The 18,243-nt window shown below is 39.8% G+C and overlaps 1 protein-coding gene across 9 annotated transcripts in view; it reads right to left on the bottom strand.

Annotated features, from left to right (window-relative positions):
• Positions 1-18,243, bottom strand: part of LOC143153767 (CUGBP Elav-like family member 1-A) — a 529,867-nt gene that overhangs the window by 136,303 nt on the left and 375,321 nt on the right. For all 9 annotated transcript variants that reach the window (XM_076325287.1, XM_076325289.1, XM_076325292.1 and 6 more), the window contains one exon: positions 7,652-7,734. In XM_076325287.1, the coding sequence (XP_076181402.1) occupies positions 7,652-7,734 (83 nt within the window). The remainder of the gene's footprint in view (positions 1-7,651; positions 7,735-18,243) is intronic.

Raw genomic sequence — 18,243 nt, 5'->3', positions numbered from 1 at the left:
AAGAAATTTAATTGAAAATAATATTAAGTGAACAATGTATCTACACATGACTAATGTATATATACATGTATTTCAGATTCTTCTTCGCTAACAAAACTAAGTGGTTGTATCTCCTTTCTCGAGAAGAATTACATCGATATCTAAACACGTACTTATAAACCACATTAAAAGATGCATCGATTTTTATTATTCTGCATTGTTCTACAAAAATGTCGCAATGTGACTCATCGTCGTTATCTCGCGACCATATCGATGTGCCCGTGCTACGTTTATCTGAATGCACGATCAAAGGGGTAAGGTTTAATGGTGTGCATTATCCAGCAGTACATTATGAAATTTTTTTCCTCGTCGATTCACTAGACGTTTATTAAAATTCAGCAGATAGTTCATCGACATAATTACGCGAAACTAATTCGTAAGTTTGTTATTCTTCTCCGTTGAAATTTATACGAACGATTCACTTTTAATTTGTGTTTTGTAATTCAAAGGTAATTGTTTCTTCTTTTAGAGCGATGCAATTCTTCCAAATTCAATTTTCCTAAATTAGATACAGATTACTAATTAATAGCATACCGTATCCTGTCTTTGCATCGTGAATGAATATTCATCTCTACTTTCACGTGTAATATTTCATTCCATACTTTGTATCGTATACAACTTTGACGCAACAAAGACCTATTATTATTATTATCATCATTATCGTTATTATTATTATCATTATTATCATCGTCGTGTCAAAGCTTGTTCTCGAGTGATTAAACGATCTATTGGTGGTAAGCTTTTGAGGAATATCTGTCCGTTACAGTGAGTTTCGCATTTGAAGTCGATAGTATCGTATTTACAGGTGATCGATAGTGGGAAATGATATTGGGTGAGCAGAACGACACTGTATCAGTCTCCGAAGCAGTCTTCCATTTCTGCTTCCCTTTGTATTGCGATAACGCGTTCAACGGTTGGTCGATCGCACCGCAACGCTCGTCATATGACGGTTTCGTTTTCTGTTTCCGTGCCTCTCGTTCGAATATCTCTTGTCTTCGCGTACTTTAATAATATTAGGCATTGTTGCGAGAACGTGTTACGCTTGTTTATGAATTCGCCAGCCTTTTCCGCAACATTTCGTCGCCGTGTTCTTTCTTCCATCGCGTGAACTCGTATCCTCTTTGTCTACGATACTTTTATAGTCATTCGTCGTTCAAAATTTATGCGTTCTCTCGTTCGAATCGCGATGAAATTGATTTTGATCGAGGTTAGAAATTGATAACAGTCGATGGTGAAAAATAAGTGAATTAAATATTACAATACAATTTAATTTTTCCCGAGATGCTCACAGTATAAATTATTCGAGTGCACGACTAATCGAGTTCTGAGAATGGCAGAAGTGATATTTAAAGTGTTGAAAAAAATGTATCGAAGTGTAAAAATAAAATTGAGGGAAAATGTGAGTTACGAATTGGCGCAATTTTCTCAAACTTTGCCGGCTCGTCGAAAGTAAAGTACCGATCGTAGAAAATATCGAGATCGTTGGAAGAATTTCCTATTGGCCCTAAAAACTTCCCGAAAGCGCAACCGATACCACGGAATTGACCCGATACCAATTTCTCGCGAGTCGATGCAAGCTTTATTTATTAGCATTTGTACATTCGCGCGAACGTTTCACGGAATAGAGTTGGCAGAGGGAGTTTTCGATACGCCGGCGACGTAAATCTATTTAGTGGAAAAAAGTGAGAGTATCGAGAAAAGCGATCTCGTTCTCCTTAATACAAAGTAGAGGACCCGTAGACCGATGCTTCTCCGCGAAAAGACGGATAAAACGTGTACCAGGGCCAAGAACACGATTCTCGACTTTAGGTTCACGACTCTCGACTCGGTTCGCTCGTCGAACGTACGGACAGTCCTTTAGGGGTGGTTTTACATGTATTAACGCGTTCCTTTCGTCGAGCATTGAACATGTCGAACGAGCCGCCGAATCAAAGTCCTAGTTGCTTTTCCCGTGAAATAAATCTACTCTCGAGCACCTAGAAAAGAGGGAACGCGGGCCGGGGAGTGGGTGTACGGTGGGGGTTCGTAGAATCACGAGGGTTGGAGGTCGAGAGAAGTGGCAGGGGGGTAACAAGGGTTCCCCGGAGTACTCGACTCATTTCTCCGAGCCAACACAGACCTCTCGACTCGACGCCACTCGTGGAAACGAAATCTGATACGAGAAAAGCTAAACTCCTTCAAATGCACAAGCTACCCCTATTTCGCCCCTCCCTGTCTCCTTATTCTCCCCCACTTCAACCTCTCCAGCCCCACTCTATTTTTCTCGCTCTCTCTCCCCTCTCTATCTGGCGTTATACGTTCCATTCTCTCGCTCCTTTCACGTTTCTTCCCTCCTGTTCTCGACCCTTGCTCCTTTCAGTCAGCCACTTATACTCAGTCAACCCTTTTCATCGCGAAAACGTCGTTCTGCAATTCACTCTTTCCTTTCTTTCCCTTTTTTTTTTCTTTCTTTTTCTTTTTTTTTCTTTCTTTCCTACGCGTTCCTCTCCCCGAGAGTGTTTTAACCCTCTCCTTCTCTCTCGCCCTTGGTCCCTGTCTCGCTCGTTTTCGTTCCATCTTTGTTTCGCTCTCGTTCGCGCGCACGCCTCCTACTTCTCTCTCCCTCTCCGGGTTACATTCGAGTTTCTTCGCCGGAGAATTCTTTTCCACGAGTCGCTCCACTCCTGATCGGATTCCCCCAGTACAAACTGATGAGAGCAGGACCTCGACTTCCGACTGTTTAACTCTCTTAATTAACCTCGTAGAGTCACTTGCAGCGGCAAGGATTTCGGTCGCTTTTTTCACGGCACGCGCCCTCATGGGAGAGAGAGAGAGAGAGAGAGAGAGAGAGAGAGAGAGAGAGAGAAACTCCGCACTTATTTCTGATTTTTTCCGCGTTCGCGAGTGAATCAATTCGCTTCGACCGAAGCATTCGACGAAACGAAGAGAGGGTATTCTTTTTTCGCGATCGAGTTCAGTTTTTTTCTCTACCGCGATATTGTATTACGATACACTTTCGAAATGCGTTTGTTCTTCTTTTTTTTTACGTAGAAAAACGCCTATTTTAGATTTTATTTTAGTTATATCTTATATTACACATTATAGAGTATTTTAATTCCTTACGAAGGCAAGAAACGGAGACGTCGAGATTAATGTACTTTCGTTTTTCAATTTTTGACGAAATAATGGTCAACGCGATTATTTTTGAAAGAATTGTACGTTAATTTTCTTATCTGACCAGAAATAATCGTAAGTACACCAATTGGAGCAAAAGTTGTCTCTTTGGAGAAACGTTGCCGCCAGTTGAGAACTACTGGTGCCGCGTGGTGCGCAAACTAGATGCGTGGAAGACTATGTGCCATCGACTTCCGCATGGTGTGGATCGTAATGGATTGCAAAATGGCTGATCGGTAATCGAAACATTAAGATTTTAGTTCACGTTGCAAGTAACAGTGCAAAATAATGGTAAGATAGGAGAGATTAAATTTTTAATTTCTCGGTTATCGTAAATGTAGAAGAAACTTTTCCTTCTTTGATCCGATTACAAGGATCGATGTAACGTCACACTTTAATTTTAAAACAGTAACCAGAGTAATTACTATTCTTCGAATCGACCACATTCCGCAAATAGAACGTAATAGCGTATATTAGAGCGCAACAGATAATTCGTGCTCCTAATAGAATCAAAGTCGCTACGTGAAAGAGGAGTTCCTATTTTTTTTTAAATTACTAACTTGGGACCATTAATGGGAACTTCATCAACGTTTCGCGATTCGCTTCAATTATGTTCCGTCGGTTGTAATTTCATTTCGGTACGTTTCGTACTCGGTGTCACGAGTGCTAGATTTTTTACGACATCGGAATTGTTATTCTTTTTCGTAATCTTGCATCTGTCTAAAGGGCACCTCGGACAATCAAGTTCATTTAAGGGAAAATGAATTTCTTTCCCTCTAGGTCGCATTATATAGCTTTGAGCAATCTCCAGACGGCGTTATAAGTTAAAAGCGATTACTTTTTAAGCGTTCGCGAGTCAATTACCGCGAAATTTCTTATTACACAGTTCGTAATAAACGGTGTACGACGCGCTTTCTTCTTTAGATTTCACGCGTTTAGTTTAAACTCGAGACTTTCATACATTCAATTAGCCGAATTTTTACGTTTTTCATTTTTCAACATTATCCTTATTGCCTTTTTCGTATTTAATATCAGTGTCGAGGGGTTTCTCGGTTATCGTAACAGGACATCGACACGAATTTACGATGAACGTTAAATATTAAATCAAATTTTCTACATTAAATAAAGACACTATATAAAATTACCGTAAGTGCGATCTAATTTGTAACGAAAGGTTTTTTCACCAAAGGAGATGGCAAAAGTACCGAAGAATCTACATTTAATTCTTTCTATTCCTTAAATTATTACGTGTATCGAGCCTGCATCGTACGATATCGAATATACTTTGAATAGTACAAAATTTTGCAAGAGAAAATAGAGCTCATCCTTGTCGCCAATTTCGCGACAGGTTGCAAACGGATAATATCCTTCGTAAATGAATATATAAAATACCAGATTTATAATCGTATCGAAAATTCTTGGTCAATGTTTTGTTAAATCAAAATCGAACAAATCCAAGAAAACGTGATATATTTGTCTGGTGTGTAGTTTCTACTTAAATATTCATTTAAGTGAAATGTGACGACAGTTTCGTTAAATGAAAATCGAACAAATCCAGCTATAGCTATATTCCCAGAAAACGTGATATATAATATTTGTCTGGTGTGTAATTTCTACTTAAATATTCATTTAAGTGAAACGTGACGATGGTTTCGTTAAATGAAAATCGAACAAATCCAGCTACAGCTATATTCCCAGAAAACGTGATATATTTGTCCGGTGTAGCGAGTCGATTGCGTGGCGCATTCAATTTACGAAGCCTAATTCCGCCAAGTTGCAGATATAGGAAGGGGAGGATCGACGAGGGAAAACCGCACGTGTCGTTCGTCTCCAATATGGGAGCAACCCATACGATGCCGTAAAATCCCTGGGGTGTAATTTGTACGGCGATAAATATCCGAGGTTTAAGCGAGCACGGGCAGTGCCGCCGCCGCACGACGATCAAGAAAAGCTCGTCGCCTCGTCCTCGCCGTCACTCGACAAATCAGCGCGCGATACGAACTTCCCGTAAACGTTCTACGCGTGATTACAAACAAAAGAAATTGATTTTTCCGATACCGGGCTACGGTTTCACCACTTACCGGATCGGGAATTTCCGCGCGGTTTTGCGTCGCTATCTAAACGTTTACGCGACGGATATTTTTCATTTTTCATTTCACGATCGGGAATTTTTTCTCCGACAAAAAAACTTAAGAATGGTCGTTAGTACGTTAATCAGTTTTCGATTGCAAAAAATGTTTTCATTTGAATATATTTCTTTTCATTGCAAATTGAGTAAGGAATCAATTATGGAGAATTATGTTTTTCAATAATATTCCAAAATACTAATTTTACATAATTTCAGGTATAGGAATTGCGTGGAAACATTGTTACCGAATGAAGAATTAATTGTCAAAAGAGGTGAAGTTATTTAAGAGATCGAAATTAATTGACGAAATAATTACATCCAATTTGATAAGTACTGCAATTTTATAAATCTTCAAACGTATCGATCGTGTTTATTTAGGTGCTTGAGAACAAACTTTCAATTCTTCGTGTATTAAACTTACGGAAGTACAGCGGTGAAAATTTGTACATAAAATTCTTTTCCATTGGACACGATCAATAGCTGTTTGCGAACGAAACAGAATACGTAATTATCATTCATTTGTCGATCTAAAATTCGTTTGCTCTTTGTTTGCTTCTTTATATAGAGCAGGGAACGGAGTTACTCTGGGTCTCGGTCGATGATAATTATTCTCGTAAATTCAAGCATAAATGCAGGTAGCTAGAGTGGAAACGGGGTGAAGGGAATTGGTAGGTTAAATGCTCGTAATGACGTCTCGTAATTGCATCGAAAGTTCGCGGGGAAACTGTAATTATCGCACGGCTGCAGTTTCAACGATACCATCGGTGGCGTCTCGACAATTGACGGAATGACGACCGTGACGGAAAATTCTTCAGTTACGTTTTTTTTTTTTTTCATCAAACTCGTTACAAATGACCCGATCTGAATCGGACCGGTTCACTTTAGAAAATGCGCCAAATCAGAAGCAAATTAGAGAAATTTTGTATACAAGAGACGGGGCAATTGTGAAGAAAAATAATTAATTGCTACAAGCATCCCTCAACGATTGAATTATTTGTTATGTAAAATTTGAAAATCATTCGGTTAACTTGCGTATATAGTGAGAATTTAATTTTTATTGATTTTAAGTCTAGAGTTTGATTTTCTGGTGAAATACTGATGTATTTATTTTTTTTACTGGTCAGTATTTAATTAAAAGTAAGAATATTTGGAAACAAATTGCCAAGTATTTTAAGTCTGTAATAATACATCTGGACGTTCAAATTTTATTTAAGTATAGCTTATTTCAATATTAAAATGAGAGAAAATAATATTTGGTACTAATAATACAATAATGTTAATAAAAGGAACTTTAACACTTTGGCTGGTTAAATTGAAATAGAATATAATTCTATGTGTATTTATAATGGAATATCAAGATTTCTACACTTTCGGTAGAAAAATCGTTAGGTCAACGACTAATTCTCCGTGAAATAACGAAGTTAATTGAAATTTCGTTTCGATAATACGTGTAGTAATAATGAACCATTCAGCCTGCATTAGACACTTCCCTTCTGGCGATCGACAATTAGTCGAAGGAATGATCGACTGGTTCTGACCATTTGAATAATTTATCTGAACGATCGACTGTATTAATATTCATTATTCGGTCAATATCTCGATTATGCGAACCATCGGCACTCGGATAATTATCTAGATAAGTGTTCATTATTCGGTCGGCCGAATGTACTCGTTGATTGATCTCAATTCAACACGCGTTGATATTTTCGCGTATTTCGGCGGTTCTGGTTATCAGATGAACAGACATGTCAGAACTATTGAGTAATTCTACGTGTTCTACGATAAACTTCGTGCAATCTGTTTTGTAATGCATGTACACTTAAATTAATTCTCCCTTTCAGTAATTCATTATTTGACGATTTATACGGGATGTCCAAATAATTGTAATACTAGAAAGAGGTAGTAGCTAGTATTTTTCGTGTAGAAATAAGTAAAAAATTATCGTTTAAAGTTTTCCAAAAAATTAACTTACCGTTAATATGCTAATCCAGTAGATGAGCACTTTGTTCAGTGAAATTCTATTTTTTGACACACTTTACGAATAAACTGATGACTAAGAAAACAGAAGAATGTTCAGACTAAATCACTGTCAATTTTATATCTATTAAACCTTCGAACCTCTTTCTGAGAATTTTACGAATTTCACTTTAATACTTGAGGAATAAATATTCAATATTCGCAATTCTCTAAAATTATAATAATCGAAAAATTGGTTTCTTGAAATCTCCAGATCGGAGTACACGACAAAAAAACACTATATACGGATAAAAATATTAGTAGAACAATCGGAGGTTTAATTTGTCACACGTAAAATGAAGTTGTTCTACGTACCCCGCTGAAAGTTTTAACGTTGTGCAGTGCATTCTGCGCGTCCAGAGCTGCTTTCCTCGTGTAAAACGTTACGAAGCAACATCCTGCAACAAAAAGCAAACATAATGCTTCGTTAGATAACACTTTTAAAGAGAGAATAATAGTAGGTAATAATATTAATTAAAGTTACGATTTTTATCTCGAGCGGAGGTCGAGCGTTGCGTGTACTGTCCGACGAGGAAAATGAACGTGGAACACCGAGAGTGAGCGAGATAGAGCAACAGAGAGCGAGTCTAGCATTAGATGCGTTCAAAGGATGGAAATTCCAATGTGTGATTTTATTATTCTTACCTGGGATCGCTGTACAGTAGCAAAAAGTAGGATAAACAATTGTCATTCTAACACTATTATGAATATCGAAATTAATTATTTCATATGCATTGTAGAATTTATAAAATACTTATCAGTAGTCTACCATGTGTAATCTGAATTTGTGAAACGTGATGAATGCATAATATAGGTTACATATTTGACAAATAATATTTTGTTACTTGGGCTAAGAAACTATTTAAATCAATTTAAAAAATTGTTTCGTATTGCATAATTTTATGCGTAGAGATATCGAAATATTTCGGTGTACTTGTAGTTAGAACAAGATTTAACCTCGTTAATGAAATTGGAAATGCTTGTCAAAATATGATAATAATTGGACGACAATTAGAAATACGATAATGAGCTCATTAATAAGATGTAAATTCTGTATACGAGAGGTTTTTGCTTCGAGTATGTGGTGACCTGATTTCATTATTTTATTTTAATGAAAATTTATTATATTAAATATTTCTCACGTAATGGAGTATTTTTCATTTTGGAAATACGTATACCGTTCTTAAAGAATATATTTTCTAATTTTAATTACTTCGGTCCACTTTGCACGTCCAAATTAGAAGCGTAAAAGTAGTGAACTAAGAACAGTTCAAAAATTAAGAAAATTAAAAAATTGTCTGCTATGATTTGACTTAATAATTTCCAAATAGTAATTAGGAAACATTGCAGTTTTCTTCCAACAGTTTTAAGCGCAATTTCTACATACACAATGAACTGTTAAATTGTGCGATAATTCTTTATTTTCCAATGAATTTTCATTTTTAATTGTTTCAAGTGTAACTGCATAGGTGGTAGCCTCTTTCGTTCGTTCGCGTAGCTGTGGAAAGTCTACAACTCAGGCAGTAGACTCGCTCCAAGAATTGTTCCCCTCCACGGAAAGAATTCTTAAAGTTCGCAAGAAAAAAAAAAGAGGGAAAGGGAAGTTTCTGAACGCAACAATGCGCCAAACAGAGGGATCAGAAAGTATCGAAGATGCTCGATGCGATAGACAACGAGATTTCGGACATGGAACGACACGTCCGATAGAGAAAAGAGTTGGTCCAACTGGTCGCTCTTGGGAAGCTCATCAAGGGGTTTCCGTATCCCTTCGCTGTCGCAGCTGGACACCGCCCAAGCCAGAAACGGATTGGACCGGTCGATAGTTTCGAGTTGCCAAAAGTTCGATACGCCGTTGTATTACTACCGGTTCCCCGTCCTCTTTGCCGATATACCGTCTACAGTCGACTCGGTTCGGTGTTACCTTCACGAAGCGAGCATCCGGGCGATCGTCAGAGGGTAGAGGACAGGATAGATTTAGTCGACGAGGTTGAAGCCTCTCCGCGTTTAGTTTACGAATAAGATAGCTGTACAGCTAGTAGCCTCTTTCGTTCGTTCACGTAGCCGTGGAAAGTCTACGGCTCAGCCGGTACGTTCGCTCGAAGAACTTTCGAATTCCAGCAGGAACTTGCATTACGCGAATGGCCGGAGCCAAATTGCTTCTACTTCGCCCAAGGGGAAAAAAATCAGTATAGACCTTCGCGTTTCTGGAGCCAATGGATCGAGCCACCGCAGCCGATATTTACGAAGCACGTTGCCAGGAAGCTTTGTAACTACGTTTGAGGAACGACGTTAATGTCAGACACTTGATGCTCGACGACGTAGGTCGTTCATCCATCTAAACGATGCGACGGCGACGCGATTGAAAAAGTGATCGTTTCTCAGTCGCCTGGACGTCGAACCTTTAAGCCGTTCTTCCACTTAAACGACGCGCTCGTAAGAATTATCACTCGACCGTCGTTTCCACGTCGAACTATTAAGTCGTTTTCCCACTCGAACGATTCGATCGCACAAATTATCACACAATTGTCCACACATTTTATCTTCGAGCTGTTTTCTCACTCGAACGACAAGCTCGTGAAAGTTGTCGTTCGAATCACCTGTACGTCCAACTTTAAGCCGTTCTCTCGCTTGAATAACGCGATTGTGAAAATTATGGTTCGAATCACCTGTACGTCGAGCCTCTAAGCTGTTCTTCCATTTAGACGACACGGTCGTAAGAATTATTACTTGACAATTGCCCACACATCGGTCTTTAAGCTGTTCTCCCACCTAAACGACACGATGGTACAAGTTATCATCCAACAATTGCCTGCACGACGAACCTTTAACACATTTGTAGCCAGAAGGTCTATAAATGTCGTTTACTAATTCACTGGATTCGACAGAATGTCTAATGACGTCACGGATGGTTAGCCTCGTATCGACGCAATGTGTAAAGACTTAGTATACACGTACGAATATAGACGAGTGAGATTGATTAAAAACTGCTAAAACACTTTTCGAAAATGTAAAATTTTGTATGTATATACTCGGATAAATAACAGCTATCGTTAAAATTTTCACTCAACAGTCTTTTGCACGTGTAACGTTTAAGCTCTTCTGCTACCTAAACGATGACCCTGTGACACGATTTAAAAGAGGGTCACGTGATACTTTTCACTCTTTGAATAGTTCTCTTACATAAATAACACAATCGTAAAAATGTTTATTCGACATCTGCCAGTACATTAAACCTTTAAACTCTTCTTCCACCTAAACGACGCCATCGAGACGATTATCACTTGGCAATCGCATATACGCCAAATTGTTACACCGTCTTTTTTTTTATCTAAACGACACGATCATAAAAATGATCACTTGGCAATCGCGTGTGTGTCCGACTTTTAAGCCGTTATTCCATCCAAACGACGCGATCTAAGAAACAATCACTTGGCAGTTGTCTACGCGTCGAGCTTGTAAGTTATCCTCTCACCTAGTGTCGTCTTTTGAGGCGTTACTCGATAATCTCGTGTACATCGACTCTTCGAATCATTTCCATGTGTAAACTATACGACAAAGTTACAACTGACAATTATTTGGAAGAATACAATAATAATCTCCGTTAATAAATTGTTTGAAATACTCGAACTTTGTTCTCTAGAAATAACGTCGCTTCTTGTTTGCTCACGCTTCTATTAACTCCAAGTAGATTAAAATGTTGTACACTAAAGCGCGAATACACAACAGTATCGTTTCGTAACAAGGTATTGGATACTACGTCGAACAGTGAACGCCACCACTATTGATGCGTAATTGAAAAATGCGTAACTCAATATCGTAGCCTGGAACCTATCGAACTGAAATTTAGCGTCTATGTAGTTCCTCGTGCTTTCATCTTGACTTCGTCTCACCGATAACGATCGAGCAGAGTAACAGAATTCCCGCAAACAAGAAAATGAGAAATTTGATATTTTATCCGGCAATGTCTAATGGACAAACCAGACAGGTGTTTCGGTAGAATCGAATTTCACTTACGAGAGGTATTCCGAAACCGCTCTTTTTGTTAACATTAATTCGGTAGAGACGGAAAATACGAATTCATCGAATCGAAGACTTCGTCGGTGATACAAGATATGCAACTTTCGAGAAGACGGCTCTTAGATCGAAATTGAAATGACTTTGATTCGCTAACGAAACGCTTCTAGTACCGAAACTTTTATGAACTTTAACGGAACGTTAAAATACAACGAAGAAGCGAAAAGTGGTGTTAGCGAGTCTTTCGATTCCAAAGACAAAGAATAGTTTACCAGAAAAAGACTCGCAGTGTCTAAGAATGCATCAAAAAAATATCATTTCATTAGATAAAATTACACGCTCGAGAAAAAAATGAATTTGAAAGGACATTAAAAATAAGTCAATCGTTCCAATAATAGCTACTCGGTGTCTTATTGTGTAAATATAGTGATCGATACACTTTTCATTGAAAGAACCTTGAATCCTTTGAACGATGTACGAAGTTATCGACGAAAAGAACAATCTTAACAGATCTAGATTACGTAGAGAAGAACACAGGGCCAGACACCTTTCAGAAATGGTGGAGCAAAGTTCCTCGTTCGACAAACAAAACAACTCCCTAGATATTCCTGATACGTCGCCAGGTGAGTTTCGGTAAATTACAACAGGAGGACTCAGCGGGAGCTGGGAAATTATGTTCCGGCGGGTAACTAATCTTGAGGCATCATCGCTCGATAGACCTTTAAATCACATCGTGCAAACTACCCCCACACTGCCTCTAGTTGCTCGCTGGCCAGCCTGTAATACTCGTGTTTACAAATGACCCCATTCGTCGAGGTGCCAACACAACTCCCTTCCTCGTTTTCCTATACCAACTTCCTCCGCCATCTTATCAACTGTTCTTTCCCTTAACAAAGTACAGTCACCAACGATCGTATTACATTACACCGAATTTCGAAATATTACAATAGGAAGATTTCAGTGGCAAGGAACGAGTGTCCCGGTGAATACCCTTGAATCTTATTCAGGAAAATAGTTTCTCTTAATTTCGATACATTGCATATCTATGCAGCTAAATTGTTTCTCTTCTTTAATCTACGGAACGGTGGTAGCTGAATAAATTCTACCGATGTGCTAAATTTGAAATTTTTACACACCATTGCTATAGCTCAGCCATAGTTTGACGAGAGTTAAAACAGCTAAGTAGTTTACAATTGATTATCAAAACTATCGTTTAAAATATTAAAAAAGTATGAAACTGTGAATGAAACTTTTCTCGATATTTTCACCATTTCGCAGATATTCACTCCAATATGGAAACTCGTAATTTCTATGGTAGGGGAATTATTTAAATTTCAACAGAAATATCGCGAACGTGGTTAAAGCGTTAAGTCTCCGAATAAAGTTCACGCTAGATATGGTTCATCGACTATACGGTATTAAATTGACAAATGGTAGGCAAGCAGTGCTTGGAGCATTGACGAATCGCAGTGAACTGTCGTACGAGCAGCCGAGGGTAGTAGCACGGGGTGTTAGGGTGAAAGCCAGGGTAAACCGGAACGTGAAGGGTGGCGGTCAGAGCAACTCTGATTTATTCGCAGGTTTGTCGAGTGGTAGGTCGTTCACGTTAGGTCGTAGACAGGTACAAATTTGTCGGGGAGTTTTTGGCATTTTTTTTTAAATTCTATCTCACTTATCCAGCAGATCGTAATAACGAAGTTTAAGGTGTTGAAAGATCAATATAGCCACCAACACATTTATTCTTCTACGATGAAATTCCTATCTACTTTTTCTACCATTTTTACCATTGAAGTATTTACGATGGTATGCGTTTAATTTGATTCTTTACAAATATTGTTACTAAATAGAAAATACCTAAATCCAACGGCTGAGGGGATCGCAATCTACTTAAAATTCTCTAGATTCAAGTATTAAATTTCCTAGAATAGAATATGAAAGTAAAGGTACTAAATCAAATTGTTCAAAAACACTTATTCGCAAAGAATATCGGTATAGTAACAGGACTTCAATAATGTCGAACAGTTTTTGATTCTTTCAATATATTGTACGATTCTACAATATTATACTTGGACTGTTAATGTCGTGACTGTACGATACACGTTATTTCAATCGTAGCGCAATATTATTGAATATTATCTTCCATTATAAATTAGTGGACAAACAGCTCGTTAGTTGTCTTATCGACACATAACTACTGTCCACCTTTATTCATTGACACACTCACTGGAATATCGATGGAACATAATAAATCATTAACACGTATTAGAATATTATTACCAATATCCAACATTGCCTAATGTTTCTGTGTACAATTGTACAATACTCAATATTGTACACAATAGCAATGACCGTGTGTGGGTACCTTAAGAGTACAAAGGTAAAGAAGGAATGCAAGTGGTAGTGTTTCACAATGGTCAGACACATTATGTACCGTATACGAAAAAGTTTGTAACTTCTGACACGTATATTATTGAGATACATATGTTTCGAGAAAAAGTCATTTAAATTAATAAAGTGTACACGTATTACGTTTACCTTTCTTGTAATAAAATTAGTAAAATAATCCGTATAGGTGAAGTTTTCATCGATAAATGTAGATGACGTATCGAACGATCCCGCAATTACTGCATATGGTTGTACCGTATGCAGATCGAAGTAAATAGCTAATGCGTAATTTATTAATCTCTTGCATGCTGTATTCATGTATTTCCACGTGCCGTTGAATCGTAATCTATGCGAATATTTGAAGTGTAACACGAATAATAACGTAAACACTCGGAACTAGAAATTTTAACGAAAGAAATAACGCAATTATACATCAATTTCAGACAACGGGCGAACTTGCTGCGTAAATTAGAATAAGCTGCCTCGCAATATCAAAATCAATTATCCTATTAATATCATTATCGCGATATCGATACAGTTATTATAATTAATCATTTAACATTATACAATTGTGTTAATATTAACGAGTATAACCGTTGGTGCTTCACCGATGATTTAATTATTACAGTATCGCAGATTTCAAAGACGCATACGTTATACGTTATACGGTACGAAATAAACGATGAAAATTCAAGTTTAGATGCAAAAGTGAAGTGTGCGGTACAGAGACACAAGTTACAAGTATAAAATAATGGTTTTGCGTGTAACGAGTGGAATCTGTTTACACGAAATAAAATGCACGAGTTCCTTCGATTACATACGTTTGCGTGGTTTCTCCGTGAAATGTGAAAGTAAAGGTTCGAAATCAAATAGTTCGAAAACAATCTTCGGGATTCAAAAGAAAAGTCCCCGTTAATGGATACTCTCTTCGGATCAACCACTTGGTGTATATTTGTAGAGAAATGGAGTTTCGTTCCGGTTTCGAGAATCAGCCTGTACGGTCGAGCTCGTACAGAATCTCGAGAACGTTGAAGCGAGTCCACGGTATCGAGAAGCGTCGGAACGCTTCGCGTTTACTGGTACGGTGGGGCTCGAGCATCGTTATAACCTGAGGAATGAGTTTAATTTGCGCTTCGAATTACTCCGTCTGCAAAAATCATGGCGCGCTAGTAGAACGAACGGGCTGTTGGCCGCCTGCAGGGCCACGGCCGCCATTAGGAATTCCCAATTGACGTCGTAATTATCGTTAATTGGACTCCGGATTATACTCGCGCGACACGTTGCGCGTGAAACGCCCGTCGTTCGAGGCGCGAAATTATGTATTGCCCTTTCTGTGTACGGAGCCGTGCCATCGGAATGTCATTGAGTCGCGCACCACGCGGAGCAACGAAGAAAGGGACGGCCACCCTTTTGGGAATGTATTTCGCGAATGACGGCCACTATTCTGCCAATCGGAACGGCAATGACGATCCCTGAAAAATATTTCAAAACATTTCGAATCGAAGTGGATCTTTTCGGAAGAACGACTCGACGTTGGCGTTGCATCTAGGGGACACTGAATTTCAAATATTGATTTTAGGAATTTTTCTTGAATTACTTTTTTTTAAACATCGGTATTTGTAATTCTTTCCGAAGGAAGATCTCGAAATCCAGAGAGTCCGATGCTTGGTTCTAGGTTTACATCGAACCTTCCTTTCTGCTATATATATACGTATCTGCTAGTAATTGTTAACCACGTACCGAGCCACGTGAAATTTGAAATTGATCGCATATTGCGAACATCGTTTCGCAGCTGGGTTACGTTTTACAAACCTCAGCGTATCTCGCAACGCAAAAATGCTGATCAAAGGGCTCAGCATTCCGTAGATTGGTGTTCACGAATCATCTCGATCCCCTGTTAAACGCAATACCAATGCTTTCGTTCATACGTCGATGAACAAAAACTACAAAAGCGCTTGCACGACATCTATACATCGCCTTACATCTTTTCGTTACACGAGTATTAGAAAATTTCCAAACCGGATTTGTAAGAAGCGACTACCTCGAGATTCCAGCGGTTTCCGTCAAAGTGGTGCCCTGGGGAGTTGGCGCAACGGTCCCAGCGATTCTGCCATTAAACATCTTTCGAAAATTCTCCGTCTTCGCGTTGTTGAGAACAATCCGCGTCTCTTCCTCAACCGTGCTAAATCTCCTTTGATCTCGATCTTTATCCCAGGGAAGATGAAAACCTCTCTTATTCTTCCGATTCGGTCATCCGCGACCGTTTCGTCTTCCCCGGAACGAGGATAACCTCAAAGGGGATTTGGCACAGTTGAGGAGATGTGGAAAGAAGAACTGTACCGTAATGCGCGAACAACGAGTACGTTCGGTAGGCGTTCAAACGTAGAATCGCTGGGACCGTTGCATCAACCCTCGAGAGGACTGCATCGAGAAACGGCTACTATAATCACGGTTTAACTTATTACGTTCCGTAGAACTGAATCGGAATTTCTTTAACACCGCTAAAGATTGTTCCATCGTACACGCGTCGATCGAACTCGATCCGATGTAACTCGTTCCCAAGACGATTACAACAGCGTCGAAACGACAGACGTTTCAAGGCCTTCTACTCTCGAGTCACACGCCCAAAGTGTACTCCATCGGGGTAGTCTTTTTACGTTATTACACTCCCGACAATCGTGATCAGAGCCTACCCATCACGGTACACCGAAGATACAGAAGGTTCATGGTAACACGGAGCTCCGTAAGAACGTGAGTTTTTCTCGGTCGATTTGCGCGACAACGACACCGGGGATACCGGGAGGCTTCGAGGTTCCCGGTGGTAAACGATCGGTGATACACTCTGTTGTAGCTATAGGAGAGTCGCGACGCCGATCCCAGGTATACGCGGCTACTACTTCGATGTCGATGCGTGATTAGAGTCCGCGGGGAAATCTAGCAGCGACATGCTGCGGAGGTAATGCTCGCATCTCGTAAAGCCCCCCGGCGTACCTTTCCACACTTCCGGTGCGCAACCGACACCCTCCCCCCGGTCCGGTTCGATGCCCCAACGTCCCCCGAAACCACCGTCCCCTACCCCCAACACCGTCAAGCCCCGATCGCGCTATCCGTCGCTCCAGTCAACCGACTACGCATCCCGATAATTCTGGCAGCGGCGCTTACGACCGCACAAACGATAATGCACGATCGACAATTCGGATGAATCTAATTAACGATAATTTCCGGTCGATCACGGGGAACGGGAGGTGTTCTCGAACCCTGCCGCGGTTTTACGCAAATATCTCCCGCTGCGATTCGAGATCGCTTCGTATTAATAATCGACAGCTTGATTGCTTCACCGTTTACGAGTTCACGATCGAACCGCGCAAGACGAAGAAGGATGAAAAGATTTCCAGTGAACGAGAATCTGGTATTTCTCTCTCTTTCTCTTTCTCTGTGGATATTTAATCAAATAAGGGTGTATCTGGGTACGAAACGAGCTGAGGTATCTTTGGAATTTTACGAAATGTTGGGCTGTTCGGAAAATCATTTCGTTTTCCAAAATTGAGAATATATGATTCGATAAAACGTTTGTACGCTTTAAAAAAATCGTGTTTCATTTTCACCAGAAAAAACGAAACGACTTTCAATTTTATCATTCCGTTCCGTGTTTAAAATTTCCATCCGGACAAAAAATACCGGTCGTCTCGGGAATCGAATAATCTCCACGAATGCTGAACAAGTACGGCATCGAGGTAACCGCAAGAAACGGTACAGCCATAATCCATAAACGACCAGCAACGACTCGAGGAATGAGCAGATTTTTATAGAGCGGAAAGAGCGGACGTAGGTCGAGTCCTGTGCTCGAATGCTTGGCGTTCGTCCGCGGGAAACACGAGAATGCGAGTCGAGAAGAGAAAACATAAACTCGTCCCGGCTCGTAAATTGGTGTCATTCTTCGCATATCTAGAGGAGCGTGTATTCTGGTTCCGCTGCACCTTCTCCCCGTCATCTTTCCCCGCTATTTTTCGCTCTTCCTCCTCTTCCGTGCCCCGTTCGATAAGAGAGCTCGAGGAGGACGAGCCAAAGTCCACAGAGACATCGATAGAGATATCATCAAAGCGAACCATCGATCGTGTTCATAAATTCGGTGTCCAACTCGCACGTGCAACCGTCTCTCGAGTGACGTAGATTCTCCATCGTATCCTATATTTTTCCCCGTTTTATTTCCACGTTTCTCACCACCTTATCTCTATCTCGATCCAGCTCTTTCCATCTTTATCCTTGTCTCGGTTTATCCGCGGGGCATCTTTCCTCTTCGATGGCGCGAGGTGTACGTATCGAGTTAAATTTTCCAACTTTAACCAAACGGACGAATACTGACCAAGCCAAATGTATTATTAATCCCTTGGGTACCACGGGTGTGTATACAACGATCGATCCTTGCGAATGTATTCCAGTCGCGTTGCAATGATAAATTAACGCGGACAAGTGCATCGCGAGACTTCTCGGCGAAAAGATGCGGTTTC

Source organism: Ptiloglossa arizonensis, chromosome 13 (assembly GCF_051014685.1).
Source record: "Ptiloglossa arizonensis isolate GNS036 chromosome 13, iyPtiAriz1_principal, whole genome shotgun sequence".
NCBI classification, from domain to species: Eukaryota; Metazoa; Arthropoda; class Insecta; order Hymenoptera; family Colletidae; genus Ptiloglossa; species Ptiloglossa arizonensis.
This window is presented reverse-complemented; position numbering and strand designations above follow the sequence as displayed.